Raw genomic sequence first — 20,379 nt, 5'->3', positions numbered from 1 at the left:
TCACTTACTACTGTAGTGGTACAGTGGTAAGGGTGACTTGCCTATCACACAGTGAGATCTGTGTTCGATTCCCAGCTATGGTATGATGCATACTGGTTTTTAAAATAGTATAATTCCCTGGCAGAAGAGACCCTCCTCCCTCTGGTAGGAGGGAGGAGGGAATAGGTAGAAGGGGAGGGGGGAGGAAGCCCACAAGAGGCTAATTAAAATATCCCTAGCAGAGTGTGTAGCAGCTGTCCCATAACTTATTAGTGTAGGCAGTCAAATGGTATAAGGACCTAGCTTGGAGGAGGGAGGGTCCTCCAGCAGTATGTTTGGCAATAACATGTCTGCTGACAGTGATATGGAGGCTCAAAGTTTTGCTCAATACAGCATTATGGGGCGAATCGAACTTCCGCAAAAGTTCGCCTGATTAAGCTTATTGTTCTTAAAATCAAGGCTATCACGCAGAAGCTTTTTTTGTTTGCGATTTTTCATTTCTTCAGTATATGCGTGTACTTTTCTCTCCAATTTAGATTTACATTTTTCGAACTCTGGTTGTCCAGACAGTTCGAGTAACACTTTCTGTTCACTTTGTAATTTCACACGTAATTTCTCAGAATGTTTTAATTCATAATCAAGGAGATATTTCATTTGTTCCAGAGTTTGTCTAGTTTTTAATTCATCCCACCCTTTATACCGCTCTATATGTCCTCCTGATATGTATATGTAGGTGATGGTTTGTACTGACTACAGGCAGCATCTGCTAGCAGTCTATATGACAGCTGATTGAATGTTAGTGATTACAATCTCTCCTATACCAGCAGGGTTCTGAACCTCAATGTGGAATAGCTACACCACATTATATGTTTAAATATGGGGGATAAGCCAAGACCTCCAAATTAGTGGTTTATACATTATTTTGTGAACCCTGTTAGGCACAATTAAAGTTGTGTGTTTTTACTGACCACTAGGTCTATTAATGTGGAGCTATATACTCCTATAAAACTAAAATTCACAAACTAGTGCATCCATTTACCAAATGCCATCTTTATGACTCTCAAGAATCTCAGATGCCTTTAGTGACTGACTTTTTCAGGTCTCTTTATAATCTAGAAAAGATCCACAAACTCTTCAACCAACTATCCAGATACCTGAGAATTTTCTCTCTAAAATACAACTACCTACCATCCAGGGCTGTGGAGTCGGTACAAAAATCATCCGACTCTGACTCCTCAGCTTATGAAACCACTAACTCCGACTCCAGATACCCAGAATTACTCCGCCTCCTCGACTCCGACTCCTTAGTTTAATTTCTACAAAGGCTATGGATTTGGTTCAAAAATCATCAGACTCTGACTCCTCAGTTTATTGAAAACTCCGACTCCAGGTACCCAGAATTGCTCTGACTCCGACTCCTCGACTCCGACTCCAAAGCCCTGCTACTATCTCAGAACATCAGCAACTAACACTCAATGCCCCTATAACTGTTTCTGAAATTATTAGCATTATTGCCAAGCTTAAGACTCAGAAAGCCCCAGGGCCTGACGTGTTCTCCATTGAATACTATAATACCTTCTCAACCCTGTTAGCACCAAAATTAATATTCCTATTTAACCAATTTGCTTCTTCTAGCCATATTCCACCAGAGTTTAAGGCATTAATTTCTGTTAACTCCAAACCAGTAAAAGACTCTATTGCTCCCTCTAACTACCACCCAATCTCCTTGTTAAACTGCGACCTTAAACTTTATGCCAAAATAATAGCCATCCGTTTGATTGATCTTTTACCTGACCTAACAGGCTTGGATCAGGTAGGTTTTATGCAAGGTCACCAAGCTGCTGATGACACATGGAAAATTTTAAGTTTGCCACATTTAGTTGTGTCCTGTTGGAGGCTGTAAGGAAACGCGGAAAAGCCGCCGCGTGTGCCAAGAGCTAGGCGGCTGACTCCGCGTCCCACGCGGCGGTTTGCATGCGTCTGGCTGTGTGGTGGAACGCGGAAAAGCCGCCGCATGTCCTGACAGCAAAGCGGCTGTTTGCATGCAGCAGCATGTGCTTGGTGTGGCTGGGTCTGTTAGTGCACCTAGACAGATGGAGAGCTATGCACGCGCGGGCCTGAATGCAGGACCTTTATACCAGCAGGGGAAGTGTCAGCTGATCAGGAAGGTCAGCTGACTCCTGTAGGACTCATGATTGGCTAAATGGTTCGGGCGGGGCAGCAGAGTCCAGCAACTATATATTCTGCTGCTTAGTCAGTTGCTGGTTGCCTGTCGTTGCAATCACTTCGTGGTAGCACGCAGACCCTTAGTCAGATCCAAAAGTGTGCCGGGACCAGCTGGAGCTGTAATCCTACACTTAGCTAGATTCTGTTCATAGTCTAAAGTACTAGTTTGATTGTGATTATCTGTTATGACTTTCTGCCTGTCTGACTACACTGCCTCTGTCTTCTGATCCTGTACTTTGTTTGTCTGTGAGTTGCCGACTTGGCCTTCCCGACCCTGAGAACTATCTCTATCGCTAGGAGATAGTTCATGCCTGTATGTGCTGGGCACCTGCTTCACAGGGCCAGCTCTGTATGTGCTGGGCACCTTCTCCATAGGGCCAGCTCTGTATCTGCTGGGCACCTGCTTACAGGGCCAGCTCTGTATTTGCTGGGCACCTGCTCCTCAGGGCCAGCGCTGTATCTGCTGGGCACCTGCTCCCCGGGGCCAGCTCTGTATTTGCTGGGCACCTGCTCCACAGGGCCAGCTCTGTATTTACTGGGCACCTGCTCCATAGGGCCAGCTCTGTATTTGCTGGGCACCTGGTCCTCAGGGCCAGCACTGTATTTGCTGGGCACCTGCTCCTCAGGGCCAGCACTGTATGTGCTGGGCACCTGCTCAATAGGGCCAGCTCTGTATTTGCTGGGCACCTGCTCCTCAGGGCCAGCGCTGTATTTGCTGGACACCTGCTCCTCAGGGCCAGCACTGTATGTGCTGGGCACCTGCTCCACAGGGCCAGCTCTGTATTTACTGGGTACCTGCTCCATAGGGCCAGCTCTGTATTTGCTGGGCACCTGCTCCCCAGGGCCAGCGCTGTATTTGCTGGGCACCTGCTCCACAGGGCCAGCTCTGTATTTACTGGGTACCTGCTCCATAGGGCCAGCTCTGTATTTGTTGGGCACCTGCTCCACAGGGCCAGCTCTGTATTTACTGCCCCAGGGCCCATCCTGTATTCATTGGGAACCTGCTCCTCAGGTTCCTCAAGCTTCTTACTATTCTTCTGTATTCTGATCTTGTACCTTGTCATTCTGATACCCTGTTGCCGAACCTCGGCTCGCTCTTAGACTCTGCATCTGACTCCTGATTCTGTACCCCGATATTTCTGATACCCTGTTGCCGAACCCTGCTTGTTTATTAGTCTCCGCCTCTGCGTTCTGAATCTGTACTGTATTTGTCCGTGTGTTACGACCTGGCTTGCCTGACTTCGAGAACTGACCTTACTGTTAGAGGCAGTTCCCAGATCTGTTAGTGACACTCTCTCCTAGGTGTCACTCACGTTCTGTCCTTCCTACGCTTCGCCTGACTCCTCCCCCGGGAGAGTCCAGGCCTTCGGAAGGAATCTGTATTGCTGCAGTACTTCATACTGTACATTACTTGTTTCTGAGGCTTAGTCCTCGAGGTATTACTGTTGCACCAAGCACTTACACTACTCAGGTGTTCAGAGGTTAGCGTTATATCGGATTATCGGTGATACTGCAGATCATCGATAATCGGGTATATTCTGCATTTTCGGTGATACTGCAGTTCACCAGTAATCAGACCCTCTCTCTGCTACACCGATCGTGACAGAACGACAGACCCTAAAAAAACATGGTGACACTTGATGAACGGATCGATGTGTTAACCGCTACTCTTAAGGAGGTTAAGAAAACGGTTGATACATTGCAGACTCAGGTTAACCAACTGACTGAGTCAATTAAGTGTATTTTAAACTCTGTTGCACCAGTGTCACCCCCCTCTGTAATTCAATCTAGAGTACCCTCACCTGGGAAATTCGTAGGGCACCACTCTAGGTTATCTGAATCAGAGAGGACGCGAAGACGCCTAGAGGGTCTTTGCTTCTATTGCGGACAACATGACCATTGGGTACGAGATTGCAGGAAAAAGTCAAGAAAAATTTTTTTGGGGATGGTGAGAGGCCCGAGTTCTAAGGAGTCTGCTGCACCATCCCTGGGAAATACGAGATCTGGTGCTAGTTCAGATCCCGGCCTCCAGAAACCATGTGTTGGTGTAACTAAACTTATGATGGGAAATCTGTCGCTCAAATATTGCCCTGATTTAGATACCTCCTGTCCGTCTGATAAATCTTTTCCATGTTCATAGTGTAAAGAGGATTTTGTATATTATGCGGATCTCCTCAATCATAGAAAGTCCCACGTACATCCTGCACAACCTATTATTCCTGAGAAATCGCGTTCTGGTGAGAACTCATATAGGGGAAGTATGACCTCACTGGGAGCGGAAAATAGTTTTGAAGAACCGATAGAGAGCTACTATGCGGATAACATTTCCGAACTTTATGAGAGTGATGGCTCTATCTATAGTCATGAATCTGCTGCGCAAGAGCCAAGCTTGCTTATTGCAGCAAATCGAGTTCAGGAGTCTGAAACCGTACAGTCTTCAGCTCCATCATCTGACCAGATTCTAAGTAACAAGAAACCACATTCATGTTCTGAGCATAATTTAGATCTTGTTAATCATAGTAGGCCCCACTTTAAGGGATACATATATTCATGTTCTAAGTGTGGGGACTCTTTTGTACCTGAGGGACGACCTGTGACTAATGGGAAATCTCACACAGGTGAGAAATTATACGTGTGTCCTGTATGTGAGGAGAAACTTCTCAGTCATGGGAAGTCTCACACTAATGAGAAAACGTATTCATGTTTTGAGTGTGGGGTCCCTTTTGTACCCGAACTACCGCCTGTAGCCCATGGGAGATCTCACACCGGTGAGAAGCTGTACTGGTGTTCTGTATGTGAGGAAGAACTTCTCAGTCATGGGAAGTCTCACACTGAGAAATCACATTAATGTTCTGAGTGTGGGAAATGTTTTAAACATAACATAAATCTTGTCAATCGTAGAAACTCACACTGCGGGGGATAGCTTTATTAATCTCCTGAGTGTGTAAGATGTTTTGTAAATAGCACTGAACTTCTCAGCCATTGGAAGTCTCACACCGATGAAAAAACGTATTCATGTTCTGAGTGTGGGAAATGTTTTTCGCCTGATGCACCGGTTGTCACTCATGAGAAATCTCGCACCTGTGAGAGCTTGTATTTATGTTCGGAATGCGAGAGATTTAGTGACTGTTACATTTATACCTTGTTCCAAAATTCTGAATCTGACACAGGACGGTCCTCGACTTTGGTATCTGATCAAGTGAAGAGTATGGGTATGAGATGAGGACGTCGCTATCATTGTCTCCTGGGGCGTGTCCGGAGTCCACGCCTCAGGGGGGGGGTACTGTGAGGAAACGCGGAAAAGCCACCGCGTGTGCCAAGAGCTAGGCGGCTGACTCCGCGTCCTACGCGGCGGTTTGCATGCGTCTGGCTGTGTGGTGGAACGCGGAAAAGCCGCCGCATGTCCTGACAGCAAAGCGGCTGTTTGCATGCAGCAGCATGTGCTTGGTGTGGCTGGGTCTGTTAGTGCACCTAGACAGATGGAGAGCTATGCACGCGCGGGCCTGAATGCAGGACCTTTATACCAGCAGGGGAAGTGTCAGCTGATCAGGAAGGTCAGCTGACTCCTGTAGGACTCATGATTGGCTAAATGGTTCGGGCGGGGCAGCAGAGTCCAGCAACTATATATTCTGCTGCTTAGTCAGTTGCTGGTTGCCTGTCGTTGCAATCACTTCGTGGTAGCACGCAGACCCTTAGTCAGATCCAAAAGTGTGCCGGGACCAGCTGGAGCTGTAATCCTACACTTAGCTAGATTCTGTTCATAGTCTAAAGTACTAGTTTGATTGTGATTATCTGTTATGACTTTCTGCCTGTCTGACTACACTGCCTCTGTCTTCTGATCCTGTACTTTGTTTGTCTGTGAGTTGCCGACTTGGCCTTCCCGACCCTGAGAACTATCTCTATCGCTAGGAGATAGTTCATGCCTGTATGTGCTGGGCACCTGCTTCACAGGGCCAGCTCTGTATGTGCTGGGCACCTGCTCCATAGGGCCAGCTCTGTATCTGCTGGGCACCTGCTTACAGGGCCAGCTCTGTATTTGCTGGGCACCTGCTCCTCAGGGCCAGCGCTGTATTTGCTGGACACCTGCTCCTCAGGGCCAGCACTGTATGTGCTGGGCACCTGCTCCACAGGGCCAGCTCTGTATTTACTGGGTACCTGCTCCATAGGGCCAGCTCTGTATTTGCTGGGCACCTGCTCCCCAGGGCCAGCGCTGTATTTGCTGGGCACCTGCTCCACAGGGCCAGCTCTGTATTTACTGGGTACCTGCTCCATAGGGCCAGCTCTGTATTTGCTGGGCACCTGCCCCATAGGGCCAGCTCTGTATTTGTTGGGCACCTGCTCCACAGGGCCAGCTCTGTATTTACTGCCCCAGGGCCCATCCTGTATTCATTGGGAACCTGCTCCTCAGGTTCCTCAAGCTTCTTACTATTCTTCTGTATTCTGATCTTGTACCTTGTCATTCTGATACCCTGTTGCCGAACCTCGGCTCGCTCTTAGACTCTGCATCTGACTCCTGATTCTGTACCCCGATATTTCTGATACCCTGTTGCCGAACCCTGCTTGTTTATTAGTCTCCGCCTCTGCGTTCTGAATCTGTACTGTATTTGTCCGTGTGTTACGACCTGGCTTGCCTGACTTCGAGAACTGACCTTACTGTTAGAGGCAGTTCCCAGATCTGTTAGTGACACTCTCTCCTAGGTGTCACTCACGTTCTGTCCTTCCTACGCTCCGCCTGACTCCTCCCCCGGGAGAGTCCAGGCCTTCGGAAGGAATCTGTATTGCTGCAGTACTTCATACTGTACATTACTTGTTTCTGAGGCTTAGTCCTCGAGGTATTACTGTTGCACCAAGCACTTACACTACTCAGGTGTTCAGAGGTTAGCGTTATATCGGATTATCGGTGATACTGCAGATCATCGATAATCGGGTATATTCTGCATTTTCGGTGATACTGCAGTTCACCAGTAATCAGACCCTCTCTCTGCTACACCGATCGTGACAGAACGACAGACCCTAAAAAAACATGGTGACACTTGATGAACGGATCGATGTGTTAACCGCTACTCTTAAGGAGGTTAAGAAAACGGTTGATACATTGCAGACTCAGGTTAACCAACTGACTGAGTCAATTAAGTGTATTTTAAACTCTGTTGCACCAGTATCACCCCCCTCTGTAATTCAATCTAGAGTACCCTCACCTGGGAAATTCGTAGGGCACCACTCTAGGTTATCTGAATCAGAGAGGACGCGAAGACGCCTAGAGGGTCTTTGCTTCTATTGCGGACAACATGACCATTGGGTACGAGATTGCAGGAAAAAGTCAAGAAAATTTTTTTTGGGGATGGTGAGAGGCCCGAGTTCTAAGGAGTCTGCTGCACCATCCCTGGGAAATACGAGATCTGGTGCTAGTTCAGATCCCGGCCTCCAGAAACCATGTGTTGGTGTAACTAAACTTATGGTGGGAAATCTGTCGCTCAAATATTGCCCTGATTTAGATACCTCCTGTCCGTCTGATAAATCTTTTCCATGTTCACAGTGTAAAGAGGATTTTGTATATTATGCGGATCTCCTCAATCATAGAAAGTCCCACGTACATCCTGCACAACCTATTATTCCTGAGAAATCGCGTTCTGGTGAGAACTCATATAGGGGAAGTATGACCTCACTGGGAGCGGAAAATAGTTTTGAAGAACCGATAGAGAGCTACTATGCGGATAACATTTCCGAACTTTATGAGAGTGATGGCTCTATCTATAGTCATGAATCTGCTGCGCAAGAGCCAAGCTTGCTTATTGCAGCAAATCGAGTTCAGGAGTCTGAAACCGTACAGTCTTCAGCTCCATCATCTGACCGGATTCTAAGTAACAAGAAACCACATTCATGTTCTGAGCATAATTTAGATCTTGTTAATCATAGTAGGCCCCACTTTAAGGGATACATATATTCATGTTCTAAGTGTGGGGACTCTTTTGTACCTGAGGGACGACCTGTGACTAATGGGAAATCTCACACAGGTGAGAAATTATACGTGTGTCCTGTATGTGAGGAGAAACTTCTCAGTCATGGGAAGTCTCACACTAATGAGAAAACGTATTCATGTTTTGAGTGTGGGGTCCCTTTTGTACCCGAACTACCGCCTGTAGCCCATGGGAGATCTCACACCGGTGAGAAGCTGTACTGGTGTTCTGTATGTGAGGAAGAACTTCTCAGTCATGGGAAGTCTCACACTGAGAAATCACATTAATGTTCTGAGTGTGGGAAATGTTTTAAACATAACATAAATCTTGTCAATCGTAGAAACTCACACTGCGGGGGATAGCTTTATTAATCTCCTGAGTGTGTAAGATGTTTTGTAAATAGCACTGAACTTCTCAGCCATTGGAAGTCTCACACCGATGAAAAAACGTATTCATGTTCTGAGTGTGGGAAATGTTTTTCGCCTGATGCACCGGTTGTCACTCATGAGAAATCTCGCACCTGTGAGAGCTTGTATTTATGTTCGGAATGCGAGAGATTTAGTGACTGTTACATTTATACCTTGTTCCAAAATTCTGAATCTGACACAGGACGGTCCTCGACTTTGGTATCTGATCAAGTGAAGAGTATGGGTATGAGATGAGGACGTCGCTATCATTGTCTCCTGGGGCGTGTCCGGAGTCCACGCCTCAGGGGGGGGGGTACTGTGAGGAAACGCGGAAAAGCCACCGCGTGTGCCAAGAGCTAGGCGGCTGACTCCGCGTCCTACGCGGCGGTTTGCATGCGTCTGGCTGTGTGGTGGAACGCGGAAAAGCCGCCGCATGTCCTGATAGCAAAGCAGCTGTTTGCATGCAGCAGCATGTGCTTGGTGTGGCTGGGTCTGTTAGTGCACCTAGACAGATGGAGAGCTATGCACGCGCAGGCCTGAATGCAGGACCTTTATACCAGCAGGGGAAGTGTCAGCTGATCAGGAAGGTCAGCTGACTCCTGTAGGACTCATGATTGGCTAAATGGTTCGGGCGGGGCAGCAGAGTCCAGCAACTATATATTCTGCTGCTTAGTCAGTTGCTGGTTGCCTGTCGTTGCAATCACTTCGTGGTAGCACGCAGACCCTTAGTCAGATCCAAAAGTGTGCCGGGACCAGCTGGAGCTGTAATCCTACACTTAGCTAGATTCTGTTCATAGTCTAAAGTACTAGTTTGATTGTGATTATCTGTTATGACTTTCTGCCTGTCTGACTACACTGCCTCTGTCTTCTGATCCTGTACTTTGTTTGTCTGTGAGTTGCCGACTTGGCCTTCCCGACCCTGAGAACTATCTCTATCGCTAGGAGATAGTTCATGCCTGTATGTGCTGGGCACCTGCTTCACAGGGCCAGCTCTGTATGTGCTGGGCACCTGCTCCATAGGGCCAGCTCTGTATCTGCTGGGCACCTGCTCACAGGGCCAGCTCTGTATTTGCTGGGCACTTGCTCCTCAGGGCCAGCGCTGTATCTGCTGGCACCTGCTCCCCAGGGCCAGCTCTGTATTTGCTGGGCACCTGCTCCCCAGGGCCAGCTCTGTATTTACTGGGCACCTGCTCCATAGGGCCAGCTCTGTATTTGCTGGGCACCTGGTCCTCAGGGCCAGCGCTGTATTTGCTGGGCACCTGCTCCTCAGGGCCAGCACTGTATGTGCTGGGCACCTGCTCAATAGGGTCAGCTCTGTATTTGCTGGGCACCTGCTCCTCAGGGCCAGCGCTGTATTTGCTGGGCACCTGCTCCTCAGGGCAGCACTGTATGTGCTGGGCACCTGCTCCACAGGGCCAGCTCTGTATTTACTGGGTACCTGCTCCATAGGGCCAGCTCTGTATTTGCTGGGCACCTGCTCCCCAGGGCCAGCACTGTATTTGCTGGGCACCTGCTCCACAGGGCCAGCTCTGTATTTACTGGGTACCTGCTCCATAGGGCCAGCTCTGTATTTGCTGGGTACCTGCTCCATAGGGCCAGCTCTGTATTTGTTGGGCACCTGCCCCATAGGGCCAGCTCTGTATTTGTTGGGCACCTGCTCCACAGGGCCAGCTCTGTATTTACTGCCCCAGGGCCCATCCTGTATTCATTGGGAACCTGCTCCTCAGGTTCCTCAAGCTTCTTACTATTCTTCTGTATTCTGATCTTGTACCTTGTCATTCTGATACCCTGTTGCCGAACCTCGGCTCGCTCTTAGACTCTGCATCTGACTCCTGATTCTGTACCCCGATATTTCTGATACCCTGTTGCCGAACCCTGCTTGTTTATTAGTCTCCGCCTCTGCATTCTGAATCTGTACTGTATTTGTCCGTGTGTTACGACCTGGCTTGCCTGACTTCGAGAACTGACCTTACTGTTAGAGGCAGTTCCCAGATCTGTTAGTGACACTCTCTCCTAGGTGTCACTCACGTTCTGTCCTTCCTACGCTCCGCCTGACTCCTCCCCCGGGAGAGTCCAGGCCTTCGGAAGGAATCTGTATTGCTGCAGTACTTTATACTGTACGGCACTTGTTTCTGAGGCTTAGTCCTCGAGGTATTACTGTTGCACCAAGCACTTACACTACTCAGGTGTTCAGAGGTTAGCGTTATATCGGATTATCGGTGATACTGCAGATCATCGATAATCGGGTATATTCTGCATTTTCGGTGATACTGCAGTTCACCGGTAATCAGACCCTCTCTCTGCTACACCGATCGTGACAAAGGCCTTCTCTCTTCCTATCTTTGGATGTGGAGAAGGCCTTTAACAGGGTCAAATGGGGTTTTTTAGAGGCAGTGTCATTTAAATTTGGATTTCAGGGCACTATCTTACAAATAGAGATGGCCCGGCCTTGGAGAACTCATGGAGAAGCACATGATCAGTTTGGTCAGCTGATAGATTTGTAAGCCTCTGATTTGTTGTGATGACTTCCTGGTTTGACACATGATCAGGACCAGCAAATCAGAGCCTTACAAATCTATCAGCTGATCAAACTGATCATGTGCTTCTCCATGAGTTCTCCAAGGCTGGGCCATCCCTACTTACAAACAATTATGAGTCTTTATAAATCTCCATCAGCCCAGGTGAATGTCACAGGTTTCCTCTCTAGACAATTCATTATTACGTACGGAACAAGACATGGGTGCCCTTTATCCCATTAATCCTTGTACTTATCATGGAGACCCTAGCTGAATCTATTAGATCCAACCCTGCAATACGAGGCATTTGTACCTCCTCAACTTAACAAAATGTAGTCTCTTTGTAAATGGTGTTCTTCTTTGCTTATCCGACCCTTCTTTGCCGCAGACAGAAAGGTTGCAGCAAGCCACTGTGGTGTATAGCCCAACCAGGCCTAAATAGCCCCCTCCTGGGGGTCACCACTCCACACTTATTTGTAATCAATGAACACGAAGGAGGCACCCCATTGGCTTTTAAACTTGCGTTTATAAAATCTCAGCAATACACAACATGTTTCAGGGTGACTCCCTTCATCAGGTGCCACAGGTCTGCAGGTCTTCTTTGCCGCAGTTCTGCAGCACACACAAATCGTTTTCCCTAGCTTCATTCATTGATCCCAATGCCACTACATTTTAAGATCTACGCAAGATTGTGCCGCAGTTCATGTGGAAAAAGGAGAGACATAGAATTGCATATTTGAATTTAATTGCACCAACCAATTCTGGTAGCTTTGTCCTTCCTGATCCCCTTTCATAATACTACGCTAGTCTCCTAGACATGCCTCTTTTTTGGCTTATGCAATCACCCGACAAAATATGGACCTCCCTAGAAGTTGCATCATCTCAATGCCACTTACAAGATTATATACACTTATTCTGGGCATCACAACCGCCACCGATCTCCTCTCACCCCATAATTGCTACCACAGTTCAAGCATGGAAATTTGTTTCCACTCTATCACAACTAACAGACTTCCCTAATCACCCGCTAATACCTTTAACATCACTTAAATCCAGAATTCCACATCTTGACATAAGACACTGGAGTACCAGAGGCGAGGCATTTGGTGGATAAGTGACCTGCTCATTGATTCCTCTATTTGTCAGTTTCCTTTTCTAAAGAATAAATTGAGGCTTCTAGACTCATCAATACAGTATATGCATATATCCAAAACACCCATCTTCACAAAACCTCTCCTTTAAAACTCCTCAATTTCCCAACACAGATCATGAATTTATTGTCCCCAAATCCTGACAAACACAAAAGGAACCTCTTGTTATGGTAGAAATAGCTGTTTATCTTCTTCCAATCCGCTAAAAACCTACGTAGGAATCTGGAAGTTTGATCTTCAAACTCACATTGATGTATAAACCCTAAATTCTGTACTGCACCTACTTAAAAATATTTGAGATGTAACACACACACACCTAGAAACAGCTAAAAAAATAATAATATACATATGGTATTTGCTAACATATCTCCTACACACTCTCCTCTCTGCTGGAAACATTGTTCCTCACAAAGATCCTTAATTCATATTTTATATGAGTGCCCTTATATCAGTCCTTTTAGGTAATTTCTAATTAATCTCTTCTCTCCTAGGTTCCCCAATGACTCTCTCTCCAACATTGGGGATATTACTGATAGACCTAGAGCAATTTCCTACTCACTTAAAGAGACATTGGCTATCATTCATAAAGGAGCTGTCGGTAAGGGGAATCAATGCGGGAAAACACCGCTGCCGGTATTTTAGACTTCTGGGTGGGCATTCATAAAAATGTATCCATGTGCGGAAGCAGTGCGGAGATTCCCCGAACTAGGCTGGCGGTAGGCTGTCGGTAGGCTTGCGGAGACACGGAAGCTGCCGAGTTGATACATTTCTCCGTGTTCCGCTCTGCTGCAGCTGCCTGGGAGGTCTGTGTGTCTCCATTCATTTACGTTGTTATCGCCACATCAGAGTGAGCCGTACTTCCCGACCTCACACCGCTTGCAGTGATCTTCATGAATGAACATTTTGCTACATTTGTTCCGATAATCACCGCACAAGGCGGTGATTTATCACTCTGCTCGGTAGTGTCATTTTTTCATGCGGAAAGAGCCTTTATGAATGCTGACTTTGCCGAGTGTTCGGTAAAGTCAGCTGTTTTAAGCATTTCCGCGTGCGGAAATGCTTTATGAATGATAGCCTTTGTATTGAAAAAAAAAATGCCCCTGGGGATACTCACCTAGGGAAGGGAAAGCCCCTGGATCCTACAGAGGCTTACCCCATCGAATACAACAGGCACAACAAAACCCCTGGTGGTGCCCATCCGTCTTTTAAATCCACTACTCTTCCCTTAGCCTCATGCACACCGCCGCCGCATAGTATGAAGGCGTGTGTGTGATATCACTCCAGCGGCATGTATAGGGCTAATTGAAGAGCAGTGCATTTGGAAGACAGACAGGCACCACGACACAGGGCAGGTCATTTTTTTACTTTCACTTTTTTTTATTGTTATTAAACAGAAGAGTAAACTTTTAACATCATAGAAAATTAGAAAACATTTTACAATTGTCAAAGGCATTTCTTCATGTTGAGATAATCAAGATTAGAATAAACGGGGAATACGAGTTTTTCGTAGTGGTTTCTTGATGCTTGGTGAGTAATGGCAGATAAGTTCAGGTAGTCCCGGTAAGTGTTCCTACGTATTGGGGGGGGGGGGGGTTGATAAAGCCTATGACAATATGTGGAACATTTTCAGGGAATTCACAGTGACTATTTGAAGTATAGCCTTAAAGAAACACTAGATATCTAAAGATTATAAAGGGGAATCACATTGGTCGACAAGCCACATAGCTAAGTCTAGCATATACGTATGGGTTTAGGAGTGAATGAATGAATGAATGAGTGGGCCTCTATTTTAGGTTGGAGAGCCTGTTATGTCAAATATGTGGTTGGGGGATCTCGGGCTGAGTTTTCTCAATCACGTAGAGTATCTAAGGAGGGTTGTAGTCTGAAAGCGTGTATGGCCATTGGTCCCAAATTTTATGGAATTTGCCGCCAGTGTCTCTTAGGGATGCTGTCATTTGCTCCATCGTTCTAGCCCAGTTTACCTTATTCTTTACATCCGATAATGTTGGGGGAGCAATATTTTTCCAAGCTTTGGCTATGGATAGTCTGGTGGCTGTTAAAACATGGGTAATCAATTGCATGGTGTGCTTATTGATGTCGGGGATAGGTTTGCTTAGGAGCATTTGTAGGGGATCTAAAGGAATGAGTACACCAGAAAGGTCAGAGATTAGGGATTGAATATCCTGCCATAGGGGGGCTATTATAGGGCAGAACCAGAAGATATGCTCAATAGTGCCTTTTTCGCCACATCCCCTCCAACATAAGTCCGAGGTGTTGGGGTAAATGTGTGAGAGGGTATCTGGGGTCAAGTACCATCGGAACAAGATTTTATATATATTTTCCCTAGTTTGTATGCAGATAGAGGAGAGTTTAGCGTTATTCCAGATATCTTCCCAGTCCTCTAGTGAAATGGAAGTGGACAAGGCAGATTCCCATTTGGTCATATAATCATGTATAGGTATATGAGAGCTTGATTTAGATTGGAGAAGCGAGTAGATTTGTGAAATGAGACCTTTCTGATGTCCTCGGTGTATGCAGAGGCGTTCAAAGGGGGAGAGTTGCGAGGTTATTGAAGATTTGGGAAAGCTATGGTGAAGGAAGTGGCTAATTTGATTATAATCCATGAGTGTCTGAGGAGTAAATGTGAGTTTATCCACCAAAGCAGATTTATCAATAATTGTTCCTGAGGGTTGGTGAATCCAGTCTCGGAGGTTGAAGAACCCTTGATAGTACCATCTTGTTTTAAAGGGAGCGTGCATCCCTGGGGGGGAAAGCTGGATTTCCCAAAATGGGGCATAGTGGTGAAGGTTTTGATCGTAATAGTGCCGATCGAGCAACTGATCTCCAGACACTCAGGGTGAAGGATATAGTGGGCAGGAGACTAGCCATAGGGAGGTTAGGATGTGGGTCTGACCAAATCAGAGCGGCTAGGGAGATTGGGGAGACACTAGTTGCTTCGATAAGACCCCACTTTGTAAAAACTGTTAGGTCGGACCACTCAGTCAGCTGTCTAAGGTGTGCAGCCTGGTAATATAATTTCAGATAGGGGAGAGCTAGACCACCTTGTTCTCTTGGGGAGAGGAGAACTGATCTGGAAACTCTGGGTCGTTGGTGATTCCAGACAAATTTCAAGAATTCAGACTGCAACCTAGACAGCTGAGGTGAGGGGACTCTGACCGGGAGGGTTTCGAATAGATAGAGGAGACGCGGCAAGATGTTCATTTTTAACGAGTAGATTCTGCCTAGCCAAGAAATTTTGTAGGAGGTCCACTTATGAAGGTCCTGAAGGATACGGTTTATTAGTGGAGGGAAGTTATATTTGTATAGGGAAGAGTAAGTTGTTGAAAGGTGAATCCCTAAGTATTTTAATGTCTTAGTCCGCCAGTTGTATGGGTAGTGGGTCTTTAGAATGTCTAATAGATCAGGTGGGATTTTGATTGGAAGGGCTTCAGTCTTGTCTTGGTTTAATTTGAAACCTGATATAGATTCATAGGTTTTAATAGTTGAATGTAGGGCCGGTAGGGAAACTAAGGGCTGTGTTATGGTGAGGAGGACATCATCTGCAAACAGAGAGATCTTGAACTCAGAACTTCCTTGCTTTATACCCTGTATATCAGGATTTATTCTGATTGCAGACGCTAATGGTTCGATGCTGATGGCGAATAGGAGAGGGGAGAGGGGGCAACCTTGTCTTGTGCCATTGCGAATATGGAGTGGGGTGGACGGAGCGAATGGCAATTTAATTGTGGTGGAAGGAGAAGAGTATAGAAGTCGGAGGATGGATATGAATGAGCCTTGGAATCCCTGATGGTGGAGGACTCTGAAAAGAAAGGGCCAGGAGAGTCTATCGAAAGCCTTCTCTGCATCCAAACTTAGGAGCAGAGAAGGCTTCCCTGATCTGTTCATAAGGGATATTAGGTTAATTGCTCTCCTTGTGTTGTCCCCTGCTTGACGACCGTTAATAAAGCCGACTTGGTCATTATTTATTAAGGATACCAATATGGGGTTGAGGCGGTTAGCTAGAGTCTTAGTGATTATTTTTAGATCAGAGTTTAGAAGGGAGATGGGTCGATAGCTTTGGGGGAGTTGTGGATCCTTACCCTCTTTAGGTATGACGGTGATTAAGGAATTGAGGATGGTTGACGGGGGTTTTTCACCTTCTAGCATTTTGTTTGCAAGGGTGGTTAAATGCGGGAGAAGAACTTCCTGGAATTTTTTATAGTAGAGATAGGGTAGCCCATCTGGGCCCGGGCTTTTAGAGGAAGGAAGATGTTTGAGGACTTCTTGGATCTCGTCCACTGTAATCGGGGAATTTAGTTGTTTGGATTGTTCTTCAGTAAGACGGGGAAGTTTGAGTGGCATTAAAAAGGCATCTACTTTATCTAAGAAAGAAGGGTCAGATGATTGGTCTGGGAGATTGTATAGTTTTTGGTAATAGTCAGAAAACAACTGTGCGATTTTACGTGGGTCATAGTGTATGTTGCCTTCAGGATCTTTCATAGAATGGACCGCCTGTTGCGAACTCCTTGGGTTAAGTTTGCGTGCTAGAATAGTATGGGGTTTGTTACCTCTTTCAAAGAAGAGCTGTCTTGTCCACCGTAGGCTTTTCTCAATTTGGGTGGTTTGAAGGGTACGTATGTTTAGTTTTAGTTGTTGCATAAGGGAGAAATGCTCTTGGGTAGGGTGAGTTTTGTAAGTTGATTGGGCTTTGGCGAGAGAGGTTTGAAGGGCCAGGAGTTTTTGAGTGCAGTTTTTCTTTCGCCTAGTACCTTCGGCGATGAAAATCCCTCTGATAAAGGCTTTGTGAGATTCCCAGAGGATGCCTTGTGAAGATACTGAACCATTGTTGATAGCGAAATATGATCGCAACTCATCTGTAAATTTGGTAAGGAGGTTTTTGTCCTGTAATAATGATTCATTTAGCCTCCAGTGTAACGGCCTGTGGGGTTGATGAAGCCAGTTTAATTTGAGGGATACACTTTGGTGGTCGGACCACGCCATAGGGTGTATTTCAGAGTCGATTAAATTGGGGAGTAATGAGGAGTGCGAGAAAAAATAGTCTATGCGGGAGTGAGAGGCGTGTGGAGGTGAAAAAAAGGTGTATTCTATGGACGTGGGATTGGAGACTCTCCACATGTCTATTAGACCATATTTCCGAAGTAACGCCCTAAACTTACGTGAGTTGCGATCATGTGAAATACCTGTTTGAGAGGTGGTCGATACACTCCTATCTTTACCTGTTGAGAAAGCGAGATTAAAATCACCTCCGAGTATAAGTGTGCCCGAGGAGACTTTATGTAGTTTAGCTAGGAATGAGGACAGAAAGGAAAGTTGTTGAGTGTTGGGAACATAGACCGTGGCTAGAGTAATCGGTTTCCCTGCTATTGAACCTAGGAGTATTAAGAAGTGACCTTTGGGGTCTTGAATTACTTTTGTGATTTGTAGGGGTAGGGTCTTTTTGAATATTATAGCTACACCGGCTCGTTTGGAGGGTCCTGAAGCTAAGTACAACCCGGAGTAGTTATTATTGCTAAGCCTAGGGGGATCATTAGTGCGAAAGTGAGTTTCCTGGATCATGGCTAGGTCTATGTCCATTCTCTTGAGGTCCCGTAGGAGAGCTAGTCTTTTCTGGGGTATATTGAGGCCCTTGGCATTCAGAGTGAGAAGTTTAACCATGATCTAAAAACAGAGCTATGCTGCTTATAGGAGTGGCTAGTGACCAATGTGGAACATACAGTAAAACAGGAAAAGAACATAGGTTCCAAAAACTTAAACATTTAAACTTTTTTAAAATAGGAACATTTAAGACTAAGGCATATGGCAGGTGGTGGAAGCCATTGTAAAAGGTATGGCTACTGTCTGTGACAACATCAATGGGTTGTCTAAGTGAGGTCAATCTGAGATTGCTTAAACCCCTAGGGGTATGGGCAAGATCAGATATGAGCCTCCTGGGGTACATGCTGGCGGGCCGCGAGGGAAGCCCGTCATATCTGGAGCGTATTGGGGGACAGGTTAGGTGTTGGAAAGTGGATGATGTAGGGCTGGGTAGCCAGGATGATAGGTACTGTTATTCTCGTGGGGTGCAGTTCAAGTCGCTTGGGCTTCCATATCTTCCGGTGGTGTGGGGTAGGAGAGACTCCGGGGAGAAATTGTATTCCACTCTGCAATATGACGCATCTTTCGTGGAGGAGATGAGGTGGTAGGAGATCTGGGGCTTTGAGATCCAGCAGCGGGAGGTAGTTTGAGGCCCAGTTGTTTCAGAAACATGGGAGCGTCATCAAAATCAGATAGGGTGTTGATAAAGCCTTGTCGGTTTACTATGAGGCGGAAGGGGAACCCCCATTTATATGGTATCTTGGCATCCCTAAGAAGCTGTGTAACTGGTCTTAATGCTCGGCGTTTGGCCAGGGTAATGAGAGATAAATCATTAAAAACATAAAGATCGTCTCCTTTAAATGACACTGACGATGTGTTGCGGAGGGCCCTTAAAAGAGCTTCCTTAGCTTCATAGTAATGCATTCTGATTACGACATCCTTAGGTTTCTGGGAAGAGGATTGTCGTTCGCTTAAGGATCTGTGGGCCCTGTCCATGCGCCAAAGTTCATCAGGGATGTCTGGTGCCACTGATTTAAAAAAGTCAGTAAGATGGGGCTTAAGCTGCTCATGTTTCACATCCTTTGAGAGTCCTTTTATTCTTAAATTCTGTCTCCTATCCCTATTTTCTTGATCTTCCTGCATATTGCGAAGGGACTTAAGATCTGTTGACATAATCTGTTGCTCCTCCGCTAGATCACCTTGTTTTTGTGAGAGTGCTTCTACCTTATCCTCTAGAGCATTTGTGCGATCCCCCAGCCCTGCTATCTCCGTTTTTAGGTCTTTTACTGCATTTAAAATTAGTTGCTGCAGAGAATCCTGCATGGCCCTATAGTGTCTGTCTAGGGCAGATTCAAGCAAGGATGCAGTGACTGGTACCGTATCTTGTGTGAGGGAGGCTTGCGGAGCTGCGTCAGGAGTCTCATGCTGGTCGGCGCCATCTTGGGCCTCAGGAGGACGGAGGAACCGTTCCATCGTGCCCGCTTGGTGTGTGGTCCTGGCGGATCCGCGTGCGGCCATTAGGTGGAGGAAGATGTCGGGGACCTGTCCCGGTAAGAGCCGCGCTGCAGTAGCTGAGGAGGTGCGGTGTGCGGCTTTGCGGAGGTAGAGGCGGGCTGGAGCTCCGGAGTTAGGCTGCCATCACGGGTGCGCCGCGCATGCGCCTCCAGGGCAGGTCATTTTTAAATGGACTCATGCACACACATTTATACATAAGGGGAACAGTGGCAAGGCCGATTCCCCAGATATTTCATGCTGAAATTGATCAGGAATGGACCTGCGGTGTATGGACAGCCGACAGATTTCTCTCTAATAGGGTTCGATCAGAAAGAGATGTGTCTCTTGGTCGAATCTGCCCATGAATTTTAAAAAAAAATCTATAAAATGAATGTATTTTTAAACAGGCCCTCTATAGTCTGTGTTGATGTATTTTAATTGTTTAACTTTATGTCAATTCAAACAACTTTATTTGAATCTGGAAGTGAGCTTACCTTCTAAAGAAATCTTCTGCTTGCTTTCTTGCTTTTCAACTACAAGAACTGGTTTATTATCTTTAAGCACAATCTTCTTAACTATAAAGGGAAAACAATGGGGTTACTGTCCATGATATATACATGTCATTATAACACAGACCTGCTATGAAAATGTAGTAATAATACCAGCGGTGGGACAAAATTTCGCACATGCAAAATTTTGCATCAAAATTTGCATTCATGCATCCTAATTGTAATTACGATTTTCAGGGAAAATCATAATTAATTTTGTATGTAATAGTAATATTTCATAATTTTGTGTAATTTTTTGAATTTAGCAGTTAATAACAAATCCCCCATACATGCTATTGCTACCAAATTTGCTACATATGTTAAGGAGAATATTGGGTACAAGGCAAAAAACAAAAAGACCTTGTAGTTTTTGAGAAAATCGATTTTAAATATGCAAAGAAAAATGTTTTTTAAACGGTCATTTTTTAGTTTAAAAAACACTTTTTCTTTGCATTTTTAAAATCAGTTTTCTCAAAAACTACAAGGTCTTTTTGGAAAATTATTTT

At 45.9% G+C, this 20,379-nt stretch overlaps 1 protein-coding gene across 1 annotated transcript in view; it reads right to left on the bottom strand.

Moving 5' to 3' along the window:
• The window catches only part of LOC137526029 (tyrosine-protein kinase SRK3-like), a 120,851-nt gene that overhangs the window by 38,128 nt on the left and 62,344 nt on the right, over positions 1–20,379 (bottom strand). Inside the window, exon 7 of the mRNA XM_068247240.1 lies at positions 19,820–19,900. Within this exon, the coding sequence (XP_068103341.1) occupies positions 19,820–19,900 (81 nt within the window). The remainder of the gene's footprint in view (positions 1–19,819; positions 19,901–20,379) is intronic.

The sequence above is a fragment of the Hyperolius riggenbachi genome, chromosome 7 (genome assembly GCF_040937935.1).
Source record: "Hyperolius riggenbachi isolate aHypRig1 chromosome 7, aHypRig1.pri, whole genome shotgun sequence".
Classification (NCBI taxonomy): domain Eukaryota; kingdom Metazoa; phylum Chordata; class Amphibia; order Anura; family Hyperoliidae; genus Hyperolius; species Hyperolius riggenbachi.
Note: the sequence above shows the minus strand (reverse complement) of the source record. Positions and strands in the feature narration are given on the sequence as shown.